Source organism: Eumetopias jubatus, unplaced genomic scaffold, assembly GCF_037043125.1.
Source record: "Eumetopias jubatus isolate StellerSeaLion01/CBP00866 unplaced genomic scaffold, mEumJub1_p1.0 scaffold_4, whole genome shotgun sequence".
In the NCBI taxonomy this organism is placed as follows: domain Eukaryota; kingdom Metazoa; phylum Chordata; class Mammalia; order Carnivora; family Otariidae; genus Eumetopias; species Eumetopias jubatus.
This window is the reverse complement of record NW_028274810.1, coordinates 6,227,329-6,254,450: the sequence shown is the minus strand read 5'-3', so window position 1 is coordinate 6,254,450 and position 27,122 is coordinate 6,227,329. Positions and strand designations below refer to the sequence as shown.

General features: G+C 44.8%; 1 protein-coding gene across 1 annotated transcript; it reads right to left on the bottom strand.

Annotated features, from left to right (window-relative positions):
* Positions 1-3,218: 3,218 nt before the first annotated feature.
* On the bottom strand, positions 3,219-19,371 carry HMGCS2 (3-hydroxy-3-methylglutaryl-CoA synthase 2). Its single transcript, XM_028102002.2, has 10 exons — positions 19,224-19,371; positions 14,684-15,138; positions 13,039-13,164; positions 12,306-12,470; positions 10,745-10,910; positions 8,991-9,161; positions 7,884-7,990; positions 6,947-7,072; positions 5,429-5,540; positions 3,219-3,563 (listed from the first exon to the last, which is right to left on the bottom strand). The coding sequence occupies exons 1-9, from the start codon at positions 19,325-19,327 to the stop codon at positions 5,434-5,436; spliced, it is 1,527 nt and encodes a 508-aa protein (XP_027957803.1). The 5' UTR covers positions 19,328-19,371; the 3' UTR covers positions 3,219-3,563; positions 5,429-5,433.
* Positions 19,372-27,122: the final 7,751 nt, after the last annotated feature.

The following is a 27,122-nucleotide window of genomic DNA, read 5'->3' as shown; positions in this document are numbered from 1 at the left end:
GACTGTTCCCAAAGAAGCTCTCCATTCGGTGGGAGGGACAGCACATAGGCCCCTGGGTGTGGTGGGATGTGTATGAATTCTGTTGAGTCCAGAGGAGTGATTTGAGCGGAGGATGGTGTCTGAGATGTTTGGAAGTTTCATAAGGGAGAGAAAGTACGTTAAGGTATAAAGCATGAGAATATTTGCCTATTTCACAAAGCCAGCTCGGTATGGGTTGGACAGAATATTACTTGACTTTTTTTTTTTTTTAAAGATGATTTTCCTGAAACATGACAGAATGGCACTCACTGACCCTAAGGGTTTCACCTTTTGAGAGTTCTCCCCCTATTAGTAGGGGATGATCCATCCCTACCTTGGGCAGAATAGCATCTGCTTTGAGACTCCTGACTGGACCGAGAAGGCTGGACCAGGGCAGCTGATGGGCACTGGCGGGTGCTAACCCACCACTCTGGCCTCTTTGTGCTGTGGTTGAGCAAAAGGTCCGTGAGAACCACCAGGAATCAGCGGCTGCAGCGTGTTGGCGGTGCTCTTGGAGAACAGGTGTGTTCTGGCCTGGCTATAGCAGACCTGGAAGGGGGAGGCCTTTCAAGGAATGTTTAATTCTCCTAAACCTTTGTTTCCTCATCAGTAAGAGGGATGGGGTGCCTCAGAGCTCTGGTGATGATTTAAGGGATTAAAATGTGGTTTATAGGAAGTGCCTAAGGCACTTGGTGAACATGCATATCTTCATCCCTTTGAAAGTGGACAGCAGGTCTCCCTCAGTCTCTCACTGAACCCCTTGCACTAAGGAGGCCATCCCTTGAGGCCGCTGATCCTGGAAAAACAGGCTGAGACTGATGGAGTTAAAAATTCTGTTAAAATTTGAGCTCCATATTCAGTCTCTCAGCCTCTTTCTCCAAAATTCCCTGGACACACCATACTCGATGCTCATGGTCAGAACAAGTTCTGGGAGCTCAAGTTACTTGAGCATCTCCAAATAGCTTCCTAGCCTTGGGTGGCCTAGGAAGGCCTGGGACAGTTTCCTTGCATCCCCCTGTCCCGCGGCTGTCCACATAACCCCCAGATCAGAAAGGGCAAGATTCTTACAATCCAGCTGGGGCCCCACAGACACTGTTCTTTCCTCAGTGTTGCTCTGCGGGTTGTGGCATCTTGGCCACACTTCACTTTAGAGTGGAATGTCCTGTGGACCAGCGTACCTCGGCTGGGAAGCAGAGCTGTGCTGGCAGCTCAGTGATGGAAACAGTGGGCTGGCCATTCTTCACGTCCAGTTTAATATGACATGTGATGCACTCTGGCTCAAGACGAGTATAACGTGGCTCAGTGCCCTTATCCAGTGATCACTTCATCCTCTTTCCTCCTCCAAGTCAGCCAGGGCAATTTCTTGCCTCCGCAGGGAAATTTTTTTTTTCTTTTTAAGATTTTTATTTATTTACTTAAGAGAGAGAAAGAGCACTAGTGGACAGAGGGAGAAGCAGACTCCCCACCGAGCAGAGAGCCCAACGCGGGGCTTGATCCCAGGACCCCAGGATCATGACCTGAGCCCAAGGCAGTCCCTTAACCAACTGAAACCCCCAGGCGCCCCTGCAGGGAAATTCTTTATCTGCCAGTGTTATCTGGACAAAGAAACAAATGGCAGGAGCAGACCTGAGGGTAAGCATGGGATGGGGCAACTAGAAACCCTTCCCTCCTATGTTGTCCTTCCGTAGGGGGGAGGGCTTTGTTCAACAGCCAGCAGGAATCCATCTCAATGCAGTGCTCCCAGAGCTGCCAGAGGAAGGCCCAGGGCTCCATACCAAAGTTGGTGAAGAAGGGGACCTGAGCGGGGCCAGGGGCCTCTGTCTGTGCGGTGGAGGCAATGCCCAATGGCATCCTGAGTGCCTTGAGTTGAGCCAGGGCTGGGGGCACGGGCAGCATCCATTCAACCGGTCAGGACCCTGACATCCTCGTTGTCAAATCTTTTCATTCCCACTCCCACATCGTGTCCAAATGACTCCTGAGTGGAGGCACTGGGTGATATGGAAGTCCTGGATGCTAAGGCCGACGGAGGCAGTTTCAGCACCAAGACCCCACAGTGAACTCCGTATGGGTAGAAGGCAAGGCCCAGAGACTCTTATCTCAAGAACTCTGGTGCGTAGTGGCTTTTGCCCAGGACTACAGACGCTGCTCCGGAGATCTTAGGAAAGGCTTATGTTGTCTAGCAGGAATGCCAGCTAGACTAAGGGCTTCCAGACAGCTTGCAGAGAGGAGCAGGCAGCTAGGGCCGCCAGAGAGAGTTACACCTGGTGGAACAGGAGGAGCTCAGCACGCACCTGGAAAGAGGGCTGGGGAAGTCAGCCGATGTTGTATTAGCTGCTCAAATCGGGGTTTAGCTCGGATTTTCTGGTGAGTGTGGGGACATGAACAGCCTTGGGCAAGCAGTGAAGTGGGCTGGCTCCGCATCTCATTCCCACGTGCCCCGTGCCCCGTCCCCCGTCACCCCTAGTATCCCCCTCCCAGCCAGCCTTGTTCCCCACCAAAGGAAGCCAGCTTTTCTCCTGCAAAGCAGGACAGCTGAGGAAGCTTTTTAAAAGACCTGGTACCCTCCTTCCCCCTCCCAGACCTCTCCCTGGCTCAATTCCCACCCCCCCTGAACCCTTGCTACTTTATAAGAGGGTCCTAGCAAAGGCAGTGCCCTAACCCAAGGGAGACAAATCAATCTCTAGCGGAAGAATTCCCTGCTAGGTATCAAAACTCTCATTTTTGGCTGGAGGAGTCAAAAGCATGCTGCATTAACCTCTGCCCTGTGTCTATTTGCCCAGAGAATACTGGCAAGGCCTGAGCAAGGAGCTGTGGCCGACCTTGAGGGTATTTCTGGCCCGGTCTACAGGTGGCGTCTTTAGATCAGGGAGGGAAGCTGGGCGCAGAGGCTGTGTGTCCCCAACTTTGTTCCCCTGTACTTCTTGGAGGATGGAATGGGATGGGGGAGGGGTGTGTGAGGTGAGCGCTCAGTGGTTTTACAGCGGTGGGGGCAGGTGCGGGGTCAGGGAGAGTGGGGCCCTCAGAGCCAGGGGGACCGGCAGGCTCCTTGGCATGTCAGCTGTGCATGCCTGGTGCTCCGGTTTCCAACAGTACAACGAGGGATTGCCTCCTTCTCTAACTGTTGCATTGTATTATAGGGGTTTAGTACCCGCTACAGCATCTAGAAATTGACCAAAAACCGTAAGAAAGGAATAGAGATATAACAGCACAGACATCTAATAATGATAATAATGGCCACAAGGGAACATGATAGGCAAAGTTATCTGGATTTTTTTTCCCAGTTCTGGAGAGCAGTGATTCTGGGCTAGGTCTTCTTCGCATCTGCTTTTCCACAGAGGACCCCTGCGCCGCCATTAGCCCACAACAGTGACTGCAGCAGAGAAAGGCAGGAAGGACCGCTAAGGACGGCCCCTTACTCTCCAAGGCCACTGCTTCTGGGGACTACAGTGTCGAATCCAATCCATTTCCATCTAAAAATGGGCTTTTTAAAAAATATGATCCATGAGCAGAAACTCTGCTGGTGTAGATTTCCCAGGAACCATGGTCTGTAGAATTTAAAGAGACAAAAGAAGGACATTCAGTGTGAGTCATCTGGGCATCCCTCCGCCCTGCCCTTGCTCCCAGTACCTGTGTCTTGTCTGAGGTAAGGCTATGCAGAGGGGCTCTCCTGCCTGCATCATGAGGTCTGGGGGGCAACGCTGCCTGCCCAGCTCCACGCCTGGATGCCTGAGCCACCTGTGCCAAATGCCACAGGAGCCAAAGGAGGTGGGCAGGGGCCCCATGACACAATCTGCTTGACAGAAGAGCAGGCTGGACAGGCTGGACAGCAAAGAGACAGCTCCACAGAGTGCCACGCTGACAGAAAGCCTTTCATTCACTTAAAATTTCATTGTTGTGGGTTCGTTGCTCATGTGAGCTATCAGGATGAGACAGGACAGGAGCCCCAGCTTTCTTCCTCTGAGGTACAATGCTTGTGGACCATGAGAGGGAGGGAGCCTAATTTGGAAACTCACCCTTGAAAATCCCAAATTTCTCTCTGTCTGTCACTCTCTCTCTCCTGATGACTGAATAGCTTGACATCTAATTGCCTCCTCTTTGCCATTGACTTGCCCTTAAGAATCCTATTTCAAGCAAGCAAACAAATGACTCTGGGGCAGTGTCCAAGTCTGTGGCCCTGGGTGCTGAGCTTGCAGTCCAACCACACTTGCAGCCCCGGCCGGTCAGGCCCCTTGTCCACCTTGCTGAGCACTGAACATCCCAGGGGAGGAGGCCAAGTACTGTGAACTGCAGTCTTCCTGCATATCCTGTGGTTTTCCTGCTTTGGGTATCTCCTTTACCCGTGGACTTCCTTCTCTTCCCTAGCTCCACATCCCGCCCTCGGCAAACCTTCTACCCTTCATCTACCAAAGGAGGGAAACAATAAATACACACACACACACACACACACACACACACACACACACGTAAAGGAAATATTTGGGGACTGTATTTGTTGAGATGTATGGATTGTTGAAGAAATGGCTTCTCACTCCTCCATTCTGCTTATTTTAGCAACTTGGAAGATAAACTGAAGTCCATGAACTGTAAGATTCTGATTCCTTTTTTTTTTAAAGATGTTATTTATTTATTTGACAGAGAGAGAGAGAAAGCACACAAGCAGGGGAGAGTGGCTGACGGAGAGGGAGAAGCAGACTCCCCGCCAAGCAAGGAGCCTGACATGGGGCTCAATCCCAGGACCCTGGGATCAGGACCTGAGCCAAAGGCTTTACCGACTGAGCCACCTAGGCGCCCCTAAGAGTCTCCTTCTGAATACTTGATTCTCCTTTAAAAAGAACCCCAGGAAGTCTTCCATCTCCCCCTCAGGCAGTCAGTCCTCTGGCAAGAAACCCTTCTCTCCTCCCACCCCCACTGCCCCCTCCACTGACTTTCCAAACCTCACTGCCATTCCCCAGGAGGAACCACCTGGCAAGGCTCCCTCCTGCCAAGGCTTCTGGCTCCAACAGAATCCCCAACACCGTGTTTCTTCATGAATCTGTAGATATCTTTTCTGCAGCCATTCATCTTTGTTCCTACCCACCCCCCCTTTGGAGGAATGGGTTCTGTAGGTTCCCCTCACAGATGCCAATTTGGTTTCTATCATGTTTCTAGGGAAGCTTCCTATCCCCAGCAGATCAGGTAAACAAGTTGACTTTTTTTCACATTCCAGAGTTAAAAAACGTGCCCCTCCGCCAGCTTTTGTCTTTCCTGGGCAAAAAGCCCCACCAGTTCTGGGTGGTCCTCATGGTATAAACTCCCCACCCCCGATCACTTCGGATCTATAGACCCTGTCTGGCCTGGGTACACTATCAGAACTGCATCTGTTACCCAGAGGACAAACTTGATGCCACCCACCCTGCAAACCATCACTCACCAACTTTAGATTGGTCGCCGGGCGTACTTGCGGCGATATAGCTCATCCACTCGCTCTAGGTACCACGTGCCGGGGAAAAGACTGCTCGTGTCACCAGGTGGTGAGAAATTCACTGTGGAATGAGAAGAGGCAATACTTACAAAGGGGTTGGGGAAGAGAAAAGAGTGCCAGGGACGCCTTCACTGTGAAGCTCTCCTGGCTGTGAGGCCACCTGTCCCATCCCCAGCAGAGCCTTGGACCAGCCCAAGAACCAGAAGCAGCCATCTTGGATCTAGTACATAAGCCTTGGCTATGAGAAATTTTACTATAGGAGTATGACGTTTTCCTACACTAAATGTGACCTTCCTCTCTTGAAGTCCTCATCGTGTCCTCTTGCCAATGGTACTTGGTTTGAGGTATGTATACCTCAGAGCTTCATATCTTCTGATAGACACTTCCTTCCTAGCTCTAAGTTCTCTGGCTCTGATTCATTGTAGTATTTCTGTTCTTTGTCCATCAGTGTTTATCTCAGAAGTCCTATTTTTATTTTAATTGTTTTTCCTCTTTACCCTAAGGTGTCCCTGTTCTAGAGGAGATGGATGACTACTAGACCTAGGTTTTCTGGAACATTCCCTGTTCCGTGTATTCTGTCTCCCTTTCAGACCACACTGCAAGCCATGTGTCCCAAGTCTTGCTTGAGAAAATACCTTTTGTTTGGTATCGGTTTCAAAACCACCATCTGGTCTCTCCAGTCATAACTTCAGCTTTTGTCTCCTTCTCCTTTGTTGCTTTTTGGGGCAATATCTGTTTTAAGATTTTATTTATTTATTTGAGAGAGAGAGAGAGCACAAGCAGGGGAGAGGCAGAGGGAAACGCAGACTCCCTGATGAGCAGGGAGCCCAATGCAGGACTCGATCCCAGGACCCTGAGATCACGACCTGAGCCGAAGGCAGACGCTTAACCCACTGAGCCACCCAGGCGCCCCATTGGGCAATATTTTATTTTTATGTTTGGTAGGGAAAGGGGGCAGGTGGGCTGTCGATAACTTATTTATGTACATTAACTCATTTAATCACTTTGGCAATCTTGCAAAGCTGGTATGATTTTAGAAATAAGAGAGCTGAGAAAACTTCAACAATTTTCCCAAAGATAAAGAGTTACTGAATGTCACAGGTTGGTTTAGATTTGAATATCTAGCTCCAAAGTCTGGGCTCTTTCAACTGCTGCATAGAGAGCAGTTTTCAAGACCACACTTCTGATGTCCTTGGGACTGCATTGTCCAGTTCCTGTTTTGAGTAGTTAGCTACAATCTATACTGGGAAGCTACATGCTGCTTCCCACCTCTTCTCCACTCTGCCTTCTGCTTCCCCACCCAATTCTTGCCCCTTTGGACCTAACGGATTTTCTCCCAATCATATCTCATAGATGTCTTCGCCCTGGCCCACTGTAGTCCAGACTTCTGATGAATCCCCGGCTCTCTGCCCCTGGCATGAAAACCGAGACAATTTCCTTCTCCTCTCTTCTTGTTCTTTTTCTTACCCTTATGGTAGAATTGTTCTCTTTGGTCCATTATTTCCGTGAACTCCTGAGGAGACATACGCTTCCGGGAGGCGAGGCGTTTTGGCAGGTCTGACATACTAGACACCAGCTTCTCCAGGGGGGATCCTGGGAAACCCAAAGGCAAGATGGTTAAATCTGCTTGACTGTCATTATCATTGCTACCAATCACGAGTCCGAAAGAGAGCCAGGTTCTGTGGGGGCTCGAACCCTGGAGAAAGAAGGTACTGTGTGTGGCTTGGAATGTCGAGAAATGATAGAGGTCAGCAAACATAATGTTAGCGAAACCTACTGGCAGACACACTCTCTTAGTCAAGGAATGTCCCACAGAGTGCTTAGGTGTGCACCCTCAATCATATCTGACATAAAATAATCAACAGACATTTATTGAAAATTTCAAATCCATCAACTTCCCTTTAACCAGTTGCAACCAAAGGGCCATTAACTCCCTCCTCCCTGGACTTCTTGCTGGAACAACCTGACTGGTTTCCCACTTCCACCTTTGTTTCTCTTCAATCTAGTTTCAAGTAGTAGCCAGGCAAATGCTTCAACTCCATAAATTAGACAAACTGACTCCGTTGCTTAAATCCCTTCAGGGAGGGGCGCCTGGGTGGCTCAGTCGTTAAGCATCTGCCTTCCGCTCAGGTCATGGTCCCAGGGTCCTGGATCGAGCCCCACATCTGGCTTCCTGCTTGGCGGGAGGCCTGCTTCTCCCTCTCCCACTCCCCCAGCTTGTGGTCTCTCTCTCTGTCAAATAAATAAAATCTTTAAAAAAAAAAAATCTCTTCACGGAGTTCCTTTGTTCTTAATCACAACTTAATTCTGTCCAGATGGGAGCCTCCGTAGTGGTGAGGCAGAGAGTGGTTTCTTTTACCTGAAGAATCTTACCAGAAGTGCCTGATAGAAAGACAGGACTCACCTGGAGAAGCATCCTTGGATGCTCGAAACGAGAAAAAACTTGCTGCTAAGCCAGAGCCATAAGAGAAGGCCCCAATCCTGGAGCCAGCCAAGTCCTGGGCAGAGTACCTGTAGGGAAAGAAACCCAAGAAGCCCATTGGCATTACAGTCCGCCTTCAAATAAACCACCAACTTATCGCCCCAATCTAGTCAACCTCTTGCAAGTAGAAATGGGCTCCAGGCACTCTGCACAAAGAGGGGCTTTTGGAAGACCCTGGGGATAGACCCAGAAAGAAGAAAACTTGCCAGGAGGAGAGTGGCTAAAATCCAAGATACAGAAGACACATTGAGCATTAACAGAATTTGGGGTATAAAAGGAGCTTCTCGCCACCTATGAGGACAAGATGAATTCAGTGAACTCTGAAGTTTGGAGGTCAGACCACTTCAAGGCTTCCATGTTTTCTGGTAATGTTTCAGCAGTTGTTCCTTTTTTTTATCATCCCCTCATCAGTAATCATTTGTTGAGTTCATATATAGATCTCCTATGTTAGGCACAGGTACTATAGTACAAGTACTTCCTTACAAAACCCAGAAAATAGAATATCAATAGAAATAACAACTAGTATCTGAGCGCTTGCTGAGCACTAGTGTGTTAATTCCTTTACACATTTAACATTCATCAAAACACTAGAAGGTAGGTATTGTTAGTGCATACGTTTTATAGATGGGGAAAGTGAAGCACATAGAGGGTAAGCATTTTTCCAAGAGCAAAGCTAATAAGTTAAACCTCGGTTGTGGATTCTAAAGCTAGACTCTCTTAACCGCCATGCTTTACTAAGGACAGAGATTTCAAATGGATGAGATAAAAATATGCATCAAAGTTCTATTATGTGCTTGCTACATCCAAGCAGATGTTACACATTCCTTGACATCATACGTTGTCACTTTGCAGACCATTGTTTAATACTGATGGTAAATCTGTCTATACATGTACCTTTGAAACATGTTTCTTTCATTATCTTTCCTTCCTTAAGAATTTCTGAACCGGAAGAGGAACCAAATTTGGTTGACCCCTCCGACCACAACCATGGGGTGGAGGGTAGAAGGTGGGGCTAGGCACAGTACTCACTGGGACAGAAGGGAGGCCAGACACCCATATAGGGATGAGGTGTACATATTCCCGTTGTGAGTGGAGAGGTAAAGGGAGGCCTTGGTTTTCTTGTTGAACATGTCCAGGGAGGCCTTTTGAAGTGCTTTATCCATGTCCTTGTTGGTGTAGGTTTCTTCCAGCGTTAGCCCCCTGGGAGGCAGCCAGAAACACAGGCCAGGTGAGAGACCACAGAAGGGGAGGGAGGCAGCAAGGGGGAAAAGTAACAGCTTCTGAAGAGACTTTTAGGCACATGTTTTTATTACAAAATATTTGGAAATACAGACCAGCACAAAGAAAAACAGTGTCACTAACAGTCCTACCATTCAGAGAGAGCCCTGAGGTCAATTTTTCTTGTGGAATCCATCCCTGCTTTCATAAGGTTAACTAGAAAATAAAATCATGCTATATATTCTCTTCAACATGCTTCCCTAACTAATTTTCTCTATGACATTAAATCATCTTCTCTAGCAATATTTTTAAAGGCTGCAGGATTGACCATGAAATGATGTGCCCTACTTGAACCAATTTCCCCATTCCTGTCCCCACCAGTTAAAACTCTGCATGTTCCCTCACACATGTGGATTTGCTGAACCAAAAAGTGTGCACATCTTTAAGGCCTTTGTGTTGTGTGTTCCTATTTCTCCCCAAAGCCCTTGTGTCAATTTACACATCCACTGTTGTGCTTTTTCATAGAGCCTCATCAATTCTGGGTATTCAAATTTTTAAAAAGGCTATGTAAGGAAAATGGTAACTCGTTTAAATTTGTTACTAATGAGCAAGCACATTTGAAAATGGGATCATGTGCATTTCTTCTTTGAGGAAATTTCTGGTGTATATCTTTTGCTCATTTTTCTATTAGGGTGTTTATTTTATTATTGATGAGACCTCCATATATTAAAGATATTAAACTATTATCTTTGGTATATGTTAGAATTTTCTTTCATGGGACAGGTCTTGTAAGTAGTGTTTGTGCTCATTTTGATGTTTTAGTTTGTGGCAGGGTTAGTGGTAGTTAGTAATGGGGGCAGATGTTGGTAGAATACTCCAAAACTTGAACTAAACAGCTACCAAGAAGAAAAGGGAATATTTTCTTCCCAGTGGGAACTGTGTATTGAAGATTCTTTTTCCTAAATGTCTTGGAGTAAGGCATCAATAAACAGATTCTTCTAAGGTGGGGAGCTGGACTATCTCCATTTTGTAGATGGGGGAAATTAAGGCAATAGGCCAGACATCAATTCAACGATGGCAAGTGAGAATGAGGCTTGATGCTCCCAAGTTGCCATCCTGTATTGTGATTATTTGCTTCTAGTTGTTTCTGTCCATATAGACTGTAAGATCCTAGAGGCAGGGATCATGGAGTCACATTTATTTTGGTGTCCCTGGAGTTTAGTATGATGCCTGACATACAGTTGATGTTCATAAAATGTTTACTGACTGAATGATTTAGCCACACTCCCTTTCCCCTTTTTCTTATTCTCTGAAGCTTCTGATAGCCAGCCACTTGATCTAGAGGTGCTGGCAAACACTCTGTGCTCCCTGAGATAAAAGATGGGGGGCTCTATGTAGGCCATAACCCAATAAGTCATGTATAGACTCGGTGTCATTTCTATTGTGTGGGAGGATTGTCCTTTTCTCACCCACAGGGTTGGCTGGTGGTACAGACTCAAGGAGTGAAGAAACCTCCTCCTTCCTCAGCCCTCACGAGCCTCTAGGTTTCCCCGAAGAGGACCCACCTGAAGGCCTCTAGCCCCTTATAGAGGCTGGTCTGCGTGTCGTTGCTGGCTGACAGGAAGTCATTGAACATCAGGCGAGCCAGGGATTTCTGGACCATCTTGCAGAAGGGTGTATGAAAGATCATAAACTGCAAGTCATCAAGAGTGAAAGGCTGATCGATGCCAGCTGGAAGAGGAGGTGTGAAAGCAAGGATGTGCCATGGCAGATGAGCCATTTAGACCTACACCCCAAGACCTAAGTATTCTGAGTGACTTGAGGCATCCCGGAAAACCAGCTCCCACCTCCAGCAAACACATCCCAGAGAACCAGCTCTTACCTCCAGCAAACACATGAAAGTTTTGCTCATTCACTTTACAAGGATCTTACTAAGCACTCTACTTATAAAGAAAGAAAGGAGAGAAACAAATGTTTTCTTCCTGTCTACTATTGCCAACCTTTATGACAGATAATTCCTCCAAATCAAACTAGTGTTGTGTTACTGTCTCTATTTTTCAGAGAAGGAAACAGAGTCTCTAAAATATGAAGCTAGGTCATGTGTCCAAGGCTACCCAGCTTGAAAATGGCTGGCTTTGGATTTAGGTTCTGATGTCTCTGACTCTATAGACACCCTAGACTGTCTCTTAGTGCTGAGAGCCAAAGCAGCATCAATCAAATTCTGCATGAGTTTACGGAGCAAAATTAGAATGCAGACAGAATACAGAGCTGGTGAGAGCGATTAGCCAATAGCAAATTTACAGAGGATGGAAGGTAGAGAAGTCCAAGTCCACTGCTTACCCGTATGGGCCAGCAGTGGTGAGTGGCAGCCCTCTCAGCACAGTGGAAAGGGGCAAGAAGTGGCTCCTAAGGCCACCCCTAAAGCCTCCATGCTCTGGGACCTTCCACACGTGCCTTTTCTCACACTGGAAACTGCCTATCACAGATGCCCTTCTGGCCATGGTTAAGCAGGTAAGAACCCTTTTATTTTTTTTAAAGTAGATCACTCTGTATTTTATTAAAATAAAGTTTGTTTCCTTTCTGATTATGAAAGCAGCACATATTTTCTTAGCGGGAGAACTCAGAAACTAAAGGTTAAAATAAAATTAACTTGTAACATTACCATCCAAAGAAAAATCACAATTTCAGTATACTAATACTGAAAATAGGGATAAGATTTTTCAACATCGACCAGACTTTAAAAGGTAGCAAACTACAAAAGGTGAGTCAAATCACTCCTGACTTCAACAGAGACAAATCCTAGCCCCGGTAGGATGTGGTTACTCTGACTCACCACAGTACCTCCCCAGGGGACTGACACCCACTGGTTTCCTACTGGTGGCTTTGGTCCTAGATTGTTTACTTTCTTTCATTTAGCTCAGGTTGGAGGCGGCTTCATACTTGAATTGGAAGCTTCCAGATGGACTTTAGCATAGATCCATGGAAGGGTGTAAGAGGAAGGCGACATGAAGCAATTCTTTTGAGATCATTTTTGAAGGAAAGAAGAAATCTTGTCTTAAGCTTTTAGGACCACCTCTTGGTCCCCTAGAAATAGAGTCCCCACTTTCTGCCCTCTGAGCCCCATACCTTGTTTCCACTGGTTCTGGATTTTTTGACGGTATAATGTGTAACATCTGTCCAAGGCCCGTAGGTAGCACTGGATGGAGAGCTTGCCATCCACTATTGGGTACTCTGTAGCCGCATCTGGTTTGTAGAAGTCATATACGTTCTCCATGTGGGTTCCTCTAAGCCCTGGCAAGGCACAAGGAGAGATTCAGGGATGGTATGATGCAGCCCCCATGGAGCAGGGAGGATGGGGAGGCATGTACTAACAGTTTCCTGTTTTTTCTCTGTCTGAGTCCACTCAACATCCCTCCCGTGTTTCAAGGGAGTTGAATAGATGGTTGCTCTTATATAAATGAGATTTATATTTCCATTTCCATACCTATATGGCCTTAACAAAATCTGGAATAGGTGCCAAAAGTCTCAAAGGAGAACCTTTCTCCTTATATCCAGTTATCTTCTTTCATCTTCAATTGCCAGTCTAGCTCCTTAAAGGTCCTCATCTGCAGCATCAGTGTCACTCATTCCATGCATCATTATCCCAATGCATGATGGTGCAGAAGAGGAAACCTTGATGATCCCTCCATTCCCTTCCTCCCTGCACTTTGCTCCCCAGTCCAGCCTTTTGAAGGCAAGCGATATCATCCTCAAATCCATACTTCAGCCCTGTGTAGTGGGTATGCCAACTTGGGATTGGGAGCTACGCATTTGCTGTGCACAGTCTCTCGGTACCACATTTCCACAGTTTACCACAGACCTCTCTCGAGGGCCAGAGGGGCCTTGGGCCCAACCAGCATGGCCACAGCTCCAGCCCCACCTGTGGGGCGAGCATTACCACGGGGATAGACTGCAATATCTCCGCAGACCACCATTGCATAGCGACCTGTAATGAGAGACAAGAAGTAATTATCTCTACTTGAGATCACTACCCAAGTCTCGAGTAGACTGAGTGCTTCCTGTGAACCAGGCACAATTTTAGGTACTAAAGATAGACCAGTGAACAAAACAAAAATCCCTTCCCTCACGATTAGCCTATATATCGGGTAGAGTTATTCCCTCTTTATGTACAAAGAAATGGAGGCCCAAAGAACTTAAGTCACTTGGCTTAAGGCACACAGCTAATAGATGTTAAGATAAGGATTCAAAGTCAGGATTCCAACACAAATTCATGGAAACCCAAGAACCTTCTTTTAAGAATTGTAACAACTCCAACAAAAAAGTATTGTTTTATATATATAGTTTGGAAATATATATATATATTTTACAGATATATATAGTTTGGAAACTATAGAAAAGTATTTAGAAGCTGTTAAAGAAAAGATTAGTAAATTTGACTATCCAAAAAGTCAAACTTTTTATCAAAAACAAACTCAGACAAACTGGGGAAGTATTTACAATACTTAACAACCAACAAAAAGCTATTTTGCTTCATTTATAAAAGTCTCATTAAAAAAAAAAAAAACCCAAGGTATGTAATGAGAAAATGGCCAATGAACATCCTAAAAAATACTGAAGCTTTCTTATAATGAAAAAAGAGACAAATCCTTATTTTTCCTTATTAAATGGACAAAGATTAGAAAGCTTGATAATATGTATTATAGGAATGTACTTTAGTACAACATCTTGAAGAACAATTTGGCACATTCTTTTTTTCTTTAAAGATTTGTATTTATTTATTTGAGAGAGAGAGTAAGAGGGAGCAAGCATGAGCAAGGGGGAGGGACAAAGGGAGAAGTAGACTCCCCACTGAGCAGGGATCCCAACGTGGGGCTCTATCCCAGGACCCTTGCCCTCTGCTCCTCCCCCCCTTCAAAAAATATAAATAAATAAATAAAATTTTTAAAAAAAATATGTTAAGCAAAAAAACAATTTCCTAGTAGCCAGGCAAGGGAGTAAGAGAATAAAGACTCTGTGTAATAGTCTATCCTGTGATTCTTTTATTTGTTTTGTTTTTTTATCCTGTGATTCTTTGGGTCTATTTCTACCAGGATGTTTCCCCCTTAATACCTAAACTTGTTTAACTCTGTCTCTCAGAGGCTTAGGAGAAACTTACGAGAAATAGGAATATATTGGATTTGGTTTGGTGTCCCACGCCTGCCACACACTGTGTGTAAGATATCAGGTCCTCCATTTTCTCACTTCTAAATCAGGCATAACACCCACTTCCTAGGCTGTTGGAAGGACTAAATTAACGGCTATGTGAACATGCTGCCTAATTAGCAGCATGAAGTTATACAAGTCTAAGCGGTTATCAGGATGGTGGCTGTTGACAATAGCAGCAGCTGTGTGAATAAGTTGTCCTGCCCTCTCTGATGAAATCACCGGGGAAATGGAGAAACAAAACTGAGGATTCAGCCTCTAACCCAGTCCCTTTCTTACGTAAGGTCTCAGGAAGCACATACCATCCCAGGAGCTGGACTCCACCCAGTTGGCAGCATTGAAGAGGGAGGCAGTGCCACCATAGCAGGCATTGGTGGTATCTATGCCCTCAATGTCAGTGTTCCCTGAATCCTGGAAGAGCTCCATGAGCACTGTTTTGACAGCCTTGGCCTTGTCAATGATGGTCTCTGTGCCCACTTCCAGCCATCCCACAGAGTCCCACGGGAGCTGCATGCGCTCCATCAGCTGCTGCACCACCGTCAGGCACAGGGAGTTGATGTCCTCCTGGACTGAGCAGAAGCCCATATGCGTTTGGCCCAAGCCCACCGTGTACCTCCCTGCTTCTACATTGTTATACTTCTCCAGGTCTGTTTGGTCCACATACTGGGCTGGGAAATAGACCTCCAGGGCAAGGATGCCCACATCCTTTGGCCAAGTATCTGTTTTGGCCAAGGGGACAGCAGGGATGGTAGAAAACCTGTAATGGAGATAACAATCAAAATCCTCTTAATGGTCTCCAGCCAGTCTCCTCAAAATACTATACAGCAATCATCTCATTCATTTTTCATATATTTTGAAGCTATATTATCAGATGAATGCAAATGTAAGGTGGTTATCTTTTGTTGAATTAACCCTTTTATCCTTACTAAATGTCCCTCTTTAATTCATCTTTGTGATATTCCTGCCACAAAATCTACTTTTGCTGATGTTAAGAAAGCTGCCTGAGTTTTTTAGTATTACTGTTTGCATGGTATATCTTTTGCTGTCCTTTTATACTTTTAACCTCTCAGGGTCTTTATATTTAACACACATCTCTTCTAAACAGCACATAGTTGGGTCTTTTTTGTTTGTTTTTTAACAAGTCTTATAATATTGGTGCTTTAATTGGAGTAACTAGTCCAATTATATTTATTCTAATGACCAGTACAGATGGGATCAAATCTACTATCTCACTTTTTATTTCCTTTGTCTCTCTCTCTCTCTTTTTTTTTTTAAGATTTCATTTATTTGACAGAGAGAGACACAGCCAGAGAGGGAACACAAGCAGGGGGAGTGGGAGAGGGAGAAGCAGGCTTCCCGCGGAGCAGGGAGCCCGACGCGGGGCTCGATCCCAGGACCCTGGGATCATGACCTGAGCTGAAAGCAGAGGCTTAACTACTTGAACCACCCTTGTCTCATATATCCTTTGTTTCTTTATTTCTTCTTTCCGCATTCTTTTGGATTAAGCAAGTATTTATTATTCCATTTTATCTCCTCTTTCTTTTAGTAATGACCTTGAGATTACCATATGCATGCTTGGTTTATTATAATCTAACTTACATTAACTTCTACTGTTTTCTGAACAGTGAAAAACCATACTTTAACTCCCTTTATCTTCTCCATCCCTTTGAACTATTATTGTCGTATGGTTTACACATGTTAGAAACTTCATAGGACATAACTTTAAAAATCTCATTCAGTTTTAAAGTGGCCCTCTCATTATCCCCTTTCTCCTTGTTTCTTTTTACTACACAAGAACACACCTATTGTTTTTCTGCTTCTTAAGGAAGCTTCCTGCTTGATTCCATCCTCTCTGCTTTTTCTGATTGGGCCTCTGAATATTTACGGAGCACATCCTACACAGTGCTGGGTTCCAGATGCACAGTAGTGAAGAAGGCATCCTTTGTTCCCATCAAGAGAGCATGGTCTAATAGAAGAGGCAGACATTTCACAGCTGAATACATAGTATAAAAAGCAAAGGCTGTGAGAATACAGAGGACAGGGGGAACAATTCTAAATGGGAGCAGAGAGAAAATGGGGAAGGGGGTCAGTGGAAGAGGGAAAAGATAATCTATTTCTTTCCTGGACCTACCCACCTCTCTTCAATCCTGACTCCTAATGTCCCTGGCGAAATTCTGGAGTTTCTCCTTCCAGCTACGAGTACAGAAATCACCAGGTCCACCTCCATCTGTTTCCACATGGAAGTACCTGAAATCTGGTTACTTTAGTGATATTCTTCATTTTGCAGATGGTGAAATCAAGGCATGCATTGGTGAAGTGTTGTGCTCAGAGTACCTTCATGGTTACTCATGTGTAAGAAACATCCCATCCTTTCACCACTTTGGGTGCCACCAAGGCACTCCTGAGTGCCACCAGAGTCTTTTGACTTATATCTGGCTATAGAATTCCTGACCATGGTGAGTGACAGGTTGGCTCCACAGGCTTATGCATTTAGCTCTACACCACAGGAACTACAGCTCAGACTGAGTGTGTCTGTCAATCATCCTGAGGATTCCGGGCTTCTGGCAAACCCCAGTTCTCCCGTCAGAAAGGTCACTTTGAAGTACTGTGAGGCAAAGTGGATCACAAGATCATAAGACAATGAGGCAAAGCATCAATGTTCACCCATATCTGATAAGAGAGGTTTGGAATTCAGTTATCTGCCCTATTTATTTGGTGTTCCCTAAATAATTGGAGTTTGTACTCTCAAATATTTGTGGAGAATCTTCCCCAGTATGTAGAAGCTAATGGTTAGCCAGCAGTGGTCCTTCACTTGGCTGGCTTTCCCCTCAGCCTCATTCTCATTCTGCCTTCTCTGAGCTCCCTCCCTTCCTCTCTTTCCAGTTGGAAATCCAAGCTTTCAAGGAGAGGTTCCAAGAATCAGCCACTTGGTAACTGTTGTAACTATCTTAGCAGGGGGCTATTTTCTGGAAGTGGATTCCAGAACCTTGAAGAAAATTTAGCATGTAGAGGCTTCCAGAAAGATCAGACCACTGGAGTTAAGAGTGCCCTTCTTATCTTGTATGTTTTCTCTAGAGAATAATCACTTTATTTAATTTAAAACTGGTTTTGTTCTGAGGTTGCTTGGTTCAAGAATATGCTTTTCTTTCTTTATTCCATCTCTCCTCCTTCTCTTGTGTTTCAAAATTCACTATTACATGCCAGGCACTGTGTTAGTGAGAGGCTGCCGAGGTGGAGAGGGTAGACAAAGAAAAGAGGTTCTTGAGCACTTCCTTGACCAGTGGGAGGAATAAACGAGCACATACATGCATATCCCAACTGAGAGTCAGAATGTGATAAGGGCCTCAAGAGGGATATAACAAAATCCCACCGGAGTTTGGAGGAAGCAGAGATTTCCTGTGGGTGGTAGGCTCAGAAAAGGCTTCATGGAAGAGACTACATTTGAAATCCACTTTGATGGATGAGTGGCACTTCTGCTGATGAAGCACTGGAGGTGGGTGGATGGGGTGGCGGTCACAGTGGGAGATGGCTAAGCAAGTAAGGGCACCTGGTAGGGCAGAGAATGAGGGGGATTAGGGACGCAGCACATGAGAAAAGCAGCTGGGGACTGCCAAGGAGAGGGCACCCCTCTTCATTAACCAGCGGTGAAGCATAAGCTGAGGTGGGAGTAGTTCTTGGGTTGGATTTAGAGCTGGTGCAGGTTGCAGTAGAGGGGACAGACATACAGAGAAAGAGACTCATAAGAAAGATCCTTAATACTCTTTCAGGCCACGGAAAATGGGATGGGCTGTGAGTACCCTGGAAAAGGGAAATGTGTGAACCAAGGAGGCCAGAAGGAGGGACAGGTTGGATGAGTTCTGAGGTTTGGCTCTTGCGAGGCAGCCCGCTGTTGCTTATTGAAACAAGCAAACCCACGTCAATCCCTTCCTCACAGATACAAGAACAGGTTAAGTGTTGAGCTGGGACATTTGGCCCATCTAAAAAGGGTGAAGGAGAGTATGGACAACGGCAGAGAGTCAGGAAGAAAATAAGAAGGCTGAGGAGCACTGTCCCCTACTCCACACATTCGTATGGCGAGGTCCCTGGATGCCAGGCGAGGGAAGACACTGGGTCAAAGTCGTTTTTCTCAGCATTCATGGAAGGCAGAGTGGAAGTGGGAGGAGTGGGCTAGTGCTACAGTGCAGTGGATCCCAAGGCCCCAGCTGTAGCTATTACCATCGGTGTTGGCGGGCTCCAAGCACGTGGGCCAAACTGAGGAGTGTTTAGAAATAAAAGGCACACGTGTGCGTTTCTGTGCACAACGCATGGCACACAGACATACACTCTTATTTTAACATCCCATTTCCCCCTTTCATGAAATCAGAGGGCAGAGAAACATGCTTATGATCCCCGGTCCATTGGAATCTTGCTTCAGTGACTTGAAGCAGCTGGTTTGACTAACAGCGCAGCTGGCACAGAATGCTGCAGGTCTTGGCGGGAGCTGGGGATAAAGCAGGGGACGGTGGTGGAGATGGAGAATGCCGGGGGCCCTCGTACTGATATTTCCACTGCTTCATGCAGCTGGGGCAGTGAAAGATGTCATCGTCTATGACCAGCGGGTATCAGAGGTTGGGGATCCTGGAACTCTGTAGCCGAAAGGGACCATCTGTTTAGAGAGGACGTAACTGAGACCCTCACAGGTTAACTTGCTTATCTAAGGCTGTGCACAAGCCTTGCCTACTTTTCCCTGGGATTCTAGTGAGCTTTTCCTTATGGTGGGCCCTCTACCTATCTATCTTTTACTGGTTCAGTGACAACTCTCAAAGAGTGGCCTGCACAGTCCCTGGGAACAACGTGACTCACCTTTGGTGGGCTGCTGGAAGAAGGCTAGCAGGTGAGGCGAAGGCTTCCTGCATTGCTGTCTTCACTTGCAAGACCCGCTTCACTGAAGTCAACAGCCGCTGCATTTCCAGAGGAACAGGCACAAAACCAACAGTTCACGGTCCTTGGGAGAGTTGCCCAGCTGTGCCCCACTGGGCTTTATAGAGCTCTGAGACTCCTGCCTCTGGAAGCCCCGCCCCTGCTTATCGGGGCTCAGATGGCTTCTAAAACTGGGCCAAAGGTCTCACTCAGAACATGGGCGAGTCGAAGGAAAACATCATCTCTCCCAACTTGTACACAGCTGCCCTGATCCTGGGCAGGTGTGGGAATGGAGGGCTCTGATTTCTCCTTTCTCAGGCTCTTGTGGCAGCCTTACTTATGGCCAAGCCAGCTCAGGGGGCTATGATGTTCCTTGTTGTCATACATCCTGGGGTAACCCCGTTTGGCCTGTCTTGGACCCTGGCTCCTCATCTGGGTTACTCTTGCTTGCTCTTCCAGAATGCTCTCTGTGGAGTTAGCTGTTATTATTTTAATGTATCATGCATAATAAGGAACATCTTTCAAAACCGAAGAAGCAGTCTTTTAAGTACTTAGGAGTAGATACTGACACATAGGCAAAGGGTCAGGTTATTGGAGAGAATGTGGAGCACACCATACCTCTCCTCTCTTTATTGTCACTCTTACACTTGTATAGCTGTACACAACCTCCTAGTGAACTGCAGGAAGGCTGCAGGAGAAGTACAGGAGCCCCAAAGGGGTGATCAGGGCTCTCCTGAGGAGGAAAAGTCCACTTTACAGATGAGGCCAGTGATACGTAGTCAGATGACATGACTTTCCCAAAGACCTAAGGAACAGGTTGGGGACTCAACTGTGTCTTTTGCCTCTAGATTCTGGTCTTTCCACTCTGCTCTTCTACTTCTCTATAAAAAGGTTCCTGCCATCTACTCTTCGAGTGAATTGTTCTCTCCACCTCTCTCTCACAACACTAGTCTTTCTCAATCTTTTATGAGGGTCATGCATTTATTCATTGGTTTACTCAGTAAAACTCCCCTGCCTAATGTAACCCTTTGGAAGGCATGGAGAAGAGCCAGAGTGGTTCTTGCTTTAGGGGAATCAGGGGTGACTTCATTTTCCTGCAGACAGAGACCTTCTAGGTTCCCCCAGCAGTCCAAGTCTCCTGGGTCTTCCATCATGTTTAGGTTCTTGCCCCCATACAACTTGGTGCATTACTTCTCTAACCCAATCTTGCTCTGTCACCCATGCCCTACCACTGAGCCTTTTGCAAAGTTCTGTCATCAACTTAAAATTCTTTATTTCCAATTTCTTTTCTGAAAATGACCTTTGTTTCTTGCTCTGTCTCAATCTACAGCTTTCAAATTGTGGTTGGGGTCTTTGCCTGCCCCACAAAATCCACTCCCTGGCCACCAGTCCCCAAGATATACTTTTAAGAACTCAGTATAAGGCACATGTCCTCTTTGCTCTGCATTGATACTGCCAGAGTATTTTTCCTCTCCCTCCTCTCAAAAGCCCCACTCTCTTCAAGTCCATGCCATCACTCTGAGCCACCCAGTGCACTTCATTCTAGATGTCAACTCACAGTCTTGCTCCACTCCCCTCATTCATGAGGATTAAGGCACATGAATCACTGCTTTCTTTTCCACATCAATTCTCTCAACATTCATGAAGATGCTAATCTCCACATAGATAATTCATCTACTCTAGCCTTTCACTTAAGTTTCCACTTCCATGATCTTGTCCTCCATGTGACTTTAGCATCCCACTCTACACTCATACTCTTGACCTTATCACTACAGTGTCTATACCACCTCCTAAATTTTAATTTCGTGCTGCTTAATTTCTAATAACCTCTATCTTTTCAGCTCACTTAAAAGAACCCCCACCTTTTTCTCCCACTGGGACCACCATTGGCTCCTCCACTTTTTTGCCATTTATCATACCTCTAAATGACCTCTTTTCTTTCTTTAATGCAGCTCAGATTACCCATAGTGCATCACCATAAAGAGTCTCTTGCACAAACCTTGCCATGTATTCTCTCTGTCAGACTGGCCAAGCAAACCATTGACTTTGGTGAAAGCCACTCTTGGTCTACTCATGGGTGCCTATATCTGAGAAGCTAACCATGACAGAAGAAAAATGCAATACTGTACTGACTCATTAGCTTTTAATTTACAACCACACATTTCAAATGGACTCCTAGCATAGCCTGACAATTCTACTACATTTTCCTAGTCCATTGGCTCTTTAAGTCCCAACACAGCCAATCATACTTTCTCTTCTTATACTTGCTCATTCTTAGCTGATTACTTTGACGCCAGTTTCACTAAGAATATAGAAACAATCAGAAGAGAACTATCCATCTTTCTTTAGCAAATTCAGCAAATTGCCTGCTTTTATAGCCCACACTCTTGCCTTTCCAATTCTTATCTAGAGGAACAGTCCTTGTTATATTTAAGGCCAAGGTCACCACTTGTGCACTGATTATATCACCTCTGGTCTACATAAGGACTGTGGTCCTGCAGTTATCCCCTCTCTTCCTTCTGATCAATTTCCCTTTCTACTAGGTTGTTCTTATAAGTATATAATCCCATTTTAAAAAACTCCTTCTTGACCCTAAATGTCTTACTGAATGTGCCACCAAATCTATGCTCTACTCTATAGCAAAAGCCATTAAAAATATTGTCTGTTTTCAATGTTTTACATCCTTACCTCTCATTCTTCTTTTTTTTTTCCTTCTTTTTGCTAGCACCTACTTTATTGATGCCTGAGACTCAGCTGCTACTGGAAATTGGGGAGCCAGAATCTCCCATGGGGAATGCAACCCAGTGCCCTCTCTTGGAGTGCCTCAGTGAGCCATGGGGATGGGACTGATGCTTATAGGACCAGCAGCTGGCGAGAGGTGATGGCCCGGCTACTAGCTCCCTCGATATGTGGTATAGGACCACGGGCTCAGCAGCAGGGGCACATGGAACCTATGGGTCTCATTGGTGATAGTGAAAGCGACTTCCACATATGAATAAAAGCTCTCCTGCCCCCTCTTCTTCCTTGGTGTCAAAGGACAGCTTGTAGGTGCCTGCCTTCGTTGGGCCTGGTGCCAGGACACTTGGGCAGTGGCCATCCAAGTCCATGTAGTTTTTCCTCAGCTCTGTGCACTACTGGCCATGGTCCTTGAACCTGAACAGATGGAGGTAGAGGCCCTGGACTGGGAGCCCCGAGGCAGTGTCCAGCACATGCATGGTCAGTGGGCTGCTTACCAGCTCCATGCCTTTGCCCTGAGCCTTGGGAGAGGGACAGGAACGCGTGCGTGGGCCCCAGACTTGTGTCCACATTGGCTTGGAGACAGCAGCCTTAGAGTAAACAGCCCTGGATTACAGAGTCCCCAACTGCCCTGGGACCCTAGAGGTGGTGGTGGTGGTGGGAAGGTCTCATTCTATCTTTAATCAATCCATTTAGGCTTTTGTCCCCAGCATACTATGGAAGTCCCTTTTGTCAAGGTCATTAATGACTTCGTCATTGCCAAATCCAATGATTGGTTCTGAACCTTCAGCTTACTCACAGCTTACTCACTTACTACCTCACAGGAGTATATGGCAAGGCTTCTTAGTCCCTCTTTCCTGAAATACCCTTTTCATTTGCCTTATAGGACCTGACACTCCCACGTTTTTCTCCATATCACCTACCACTCCTCCCTGCTTCTCTTCCTCTAAATGTTGGAGTGCTCCAGATGGTTCCCATACACTCCTCATTTCACTGAAAAAATAGATGGAACTAATAGGAACATTAGGCTCAGAGACCAAAATATACAAATATTCACACAGGATTATGGACACATAATAAGCCATTTTGATAACATGGAAGACCAAAACCAGTCATCTAGTAAAAACTCTATTTGGTATATACAACAAACCAGGCACTGTGCCAAGCACGGGGAATACAAGTGGAAAGATCAACCTTACTCCTTTCTGTTGTTGAAGTCAGCTTGTACTAAGAAATCACTATGTGTCAGGAACTATGCTAAGTACTTTTATGCATTGTCTCATTTGATTTTCACAACTGAGACTGATAATATTATTGCATCCATTATACAGATGAGGAAACTGAGGTGTAGCAAAAATATATAAAGCCTTGTGGTTTTAGACCTAGGAAGTGGCCAAAATGGACTTTGAATCTAGGCTATCTGGACCTACACATAATCTGAGCCAGTCTTCAACCAGTTTTGACCTGAAAAAGTGGCAATTTTGTGTGGTTCAAACTAATACTAAAGTGTTCCTTTGGAATAAGGAAAACTTGTAAGTCGAGGAAGTACTGGGAATACATTATGTAAAGTATAAGTTGGGGGACATGGGAGCAAAACACCACCAGCTGATAGCTTTCCAACGTGAAGGGAATTTAGTGGACTTAAATCAAGTAAATGTACTCAAGCACAATCAAGTAACTGATTTTTCTATTAATCGCTTTGAGTTTTGAAGGAAATAGTTTTGAAGGAAATAGATGACAAGTTTTTGAAGGAAATAGATGACAAAATCTGAAGGAAAGTTTTGAAGGAAATAGATGACAAAATCTGGCTGTTCTGTTTAGAGAAGATACCTCTCAAACACTTAAATGAAGTATCACATTCTGATACTTCCTAAATGAAAACGCTTTTATTTTTGCTTTGAGATTTTCAGCTCCTGGGCTGCAGCTTTTCAGCTGAGTGTTGATTAATCAAAAATGAGTGTCATGAGCTAGGTAAGCATTAAGAATCAGAGAAATTGATTATCATAGATGAAAAAGTTTAGATATCCAGGGGAAAGTCTTGCAAAAACAGTGTTTGTTTTTTACGTAATTCTACCAAGAGTGCTGATTTAGGAGAGCAAATTCTAAACAATGTTCCCAGGTAGACACATCCATCTCTCTTCTCCCTCATAAAGTCACCATCCTCATTTCAACAAATGTGTGGAAAATGCATTTACCCTAGGTTCCGATGACTGATAAATTGAAGTGAAACCCCTCCATGTAGATTTGCACTTTATATCTCAACCTAAAGTAAAGATGCTTTCAGGATTTTAGGCAAGTTATTTCTACGAACAGCCTAGACTCAGAGAAATGTCTTTATGTTTTGGTAAATTAACCATGTTTATTTCATAGTAATAGTCATACAGTACAAACGTACCTGGTGCTTTATCAGTTTTGAAGGCTTTCACATGCACTCTGTACTCACAACAGGTCCACGAAGTTGATCGGGACATGAGGGCTTGGAGAGATGACAAGCCCTGGCTTGTGGGTATATGATTAGTTTGTGGCAAGGGCTAGGAGTAGAAATCAGTGCTTAGCTCCACTTCTAGGGTTCTCTCACTGCATCTACACGTGGATTCCACTGTCAAGGGTGGGGGAGCCAATACTGCGTGTGATTTTGTTACTGGTTAACCGATCTCTTACTTGCCAGGTCTTGCCTTTTGTGATTGCGGGGAGTGACCTTCAGACCTTTGAGTCCAAAGCTTCTGAGTTTCAAGTTTCATGAAAGAGGAGCACTGAAGCTTGAAGTTAGTCTGTATAGATTCCCATCTAATTAGGTGAGAGGTCTTGAGAAAAGTAGGGGAAAGGGCATGGAATCTGATGAGATTTCCCAGAAAAACACTGAGCGCTGGAGTTTGTCATTTTACCATTCCAGGTGTTACCTTGCATCTGTTGTATCACCAAGGGAACAAACCTAGCAAGATGATGTGTAGTGTCAAGGGGAGAAGATTCAAGATCTGCGTGAGTGAGACACAGGGTAGAGATGGTACAATTGCCCATGATTCCCAATGAGCAGACCCCAGCGTCACTTGTCATCACTTCTTTGGGTTTATTTATCTTCACAGACATTTAAGCAGTTTAAAAAAAAAATTATGTTCTCACGGTCATTTTGTGTCAATGACAAATAATATATCACAAAATAACCAATCAGTATAAGAAATCTTTTCTTTTTCTGAGCTCTCAGAATTTTGATAATTATCAAGTATTTGTCTTAATTAGCCTATTTTATATTTGCGTAGCGTTTTATGTTGAAAGGTTTTCTATTCAGCAACATGGCAAACTGTCATAGGCTGTTGAATGCCTCTCCCCAAATCCACCTGGAAAGCACTAGCAAAATGAGTAAAAGCATGAATCTGAAGAACACTTTTTTTTTTAAACTGTGAGCTATCCCTGAGGAGTCTGAAGGATGCCTGGATGGGGATGGGGGATGAGGGGCAGAGGTGGAGGCAGGGATGAGATTGGGAGCGGGCTAAAGCCTGGGGTGGAGGATGGCTGGAGGCAGCAGTAGGAGGAGGGACGTCATAAAAGCCCTATCCTGGTGCGTAGTTCTTGAAAAGAGTTGCAGACTGACCAATCATGCTCTGACAATCACTCTGACAAACCTCCATTCTCAAACCCCCAAGCTGGTAGCCCAGCAATATTTTCTCCTGGTGCAATTGTTTCCTAACAGTTTAAATGTGAAACCTCAGTCAGCGGAGTCTCCTGGTGAAGTGGCAGCAAACAGGGATGGTTCACCAGTGGTTCTGTGATGTCTGGGGCTCTCCACTGTGGGCTTATTCCCACCCCTCACCTGAAATATGCCTTGAGGAACACGGACTGGGACCAGGTCTTCCATGCTTCCCCAACACACAGAACCAGAGAGCAACTATTACCTCCAGGGCCCATGAACTCAAAATAACGAGACGTTGAGGACTATAAAAAAGGACAGCACACAATGATATATACCACCTGAAAGAGAATTCTTGAAACAGGCAGACCAAGACTTTAAAATAATCATACTGTGTACTTAAGAAGGGAGAGGAAGATTTTTGTATTACAAGGTACTAATAAGAAGCTGCAGGGAAGGAAAAATGATTTTCCCTTTACCTGTTTAGGTTCTTGGCTGAGACTCCTCTTATAATAAAAGACATAACAAGAGAAAAACAAACAAGTTTAGTAACAGGTATACCACCTGTATACATAGGAGATACCCAGAAAAACTAAGTAAAACTCCCCAAAATGCTATATTCCAAAAACCTGAACATAAAGGAGAAACATTAATTTAAGATCAGGAATAAGACAAGGATGACCACTACCGTTTACCTTGGTGCCATACTAGAGATTCTGGCTAATGCTATTAAGAAAGAGAAAGAAAGAATAGTTGAAAGAATTAAAGAGAAGATATAAATAGTTACTATTTATAAATTAGTTAGCAAACTCAACTAAAATCAATGAAATATTTGAACTAAAGAGAGGATTCAACAGAGCTGTCAGAGAAAACATCCATTTAAAAAAATCAATAGGGTTTCTCTACATTAGCATCAACCAATTAGGAACTATGACGAAAAAAATGAATCCAATTAACAATAGCAACACAAACAATATAGGGCCTAGAAATTAATTTAACCAAGACTGGACAGGACCTCTATGGAAAAAAATGTAAAACTTGAATAAATAACATAGAAGATCATTTTAAAAAAATAGAGAAGCATTCGATGCTCTTGGATGGCACAACTTAATATTATCATGATATTTATTCTTCCCAAATTAATCCATAAATTCAATGTAACCCAATAAAAATTTCAGGTGGATTTTATGAGAAACTTGATATATCTTTCTGAAATATGAAAATAAAAATAAAGATCCAGAAATAACCAAGTTAAATTCAAAAAATAAAAATAGTGAGGGAGACCTCTTACAGTTGTACAAATCCTTAGTAATAAAAAGTGTGGTTTTTGGTGCAAGAATAGACCCCTGGGGTAAAATAAGGTGCTCAGCCACAGACTTGCATGTACATGGACATTTTTATGACACATACTGCACCACAAATCAATTGGGAGAGGATAGATTAGCTAAATAGCTGATGGACTTTGTGGACCGAAACAAAAC

Bases quoted from the DNA above. Each gene is read 5' to 3' on its own strand.
- HMGCS2 (XM_028102002.2), bottom strand. From the start codon at position 19,327: ATGCAGCGGCTGTTGACTTCAGTGAAGCGGGTCTTGCAAGTGAAGACA. The intron at 15,139-19,223 runs GTGAGTCACGTT...TCTCCATTACAG, and splicing joins CTTCCAGCAGCCCACCAAAG to GTTTTCTACCATCCCTGCTG. The intron at 7,073-7,883 runs GTGAGTCCTGTC...TGGGTTTCCCAG, and splicing joins ATCCAAGGATGCTTCTCCAG to GATCCCCCCTGGAGAAGCTG.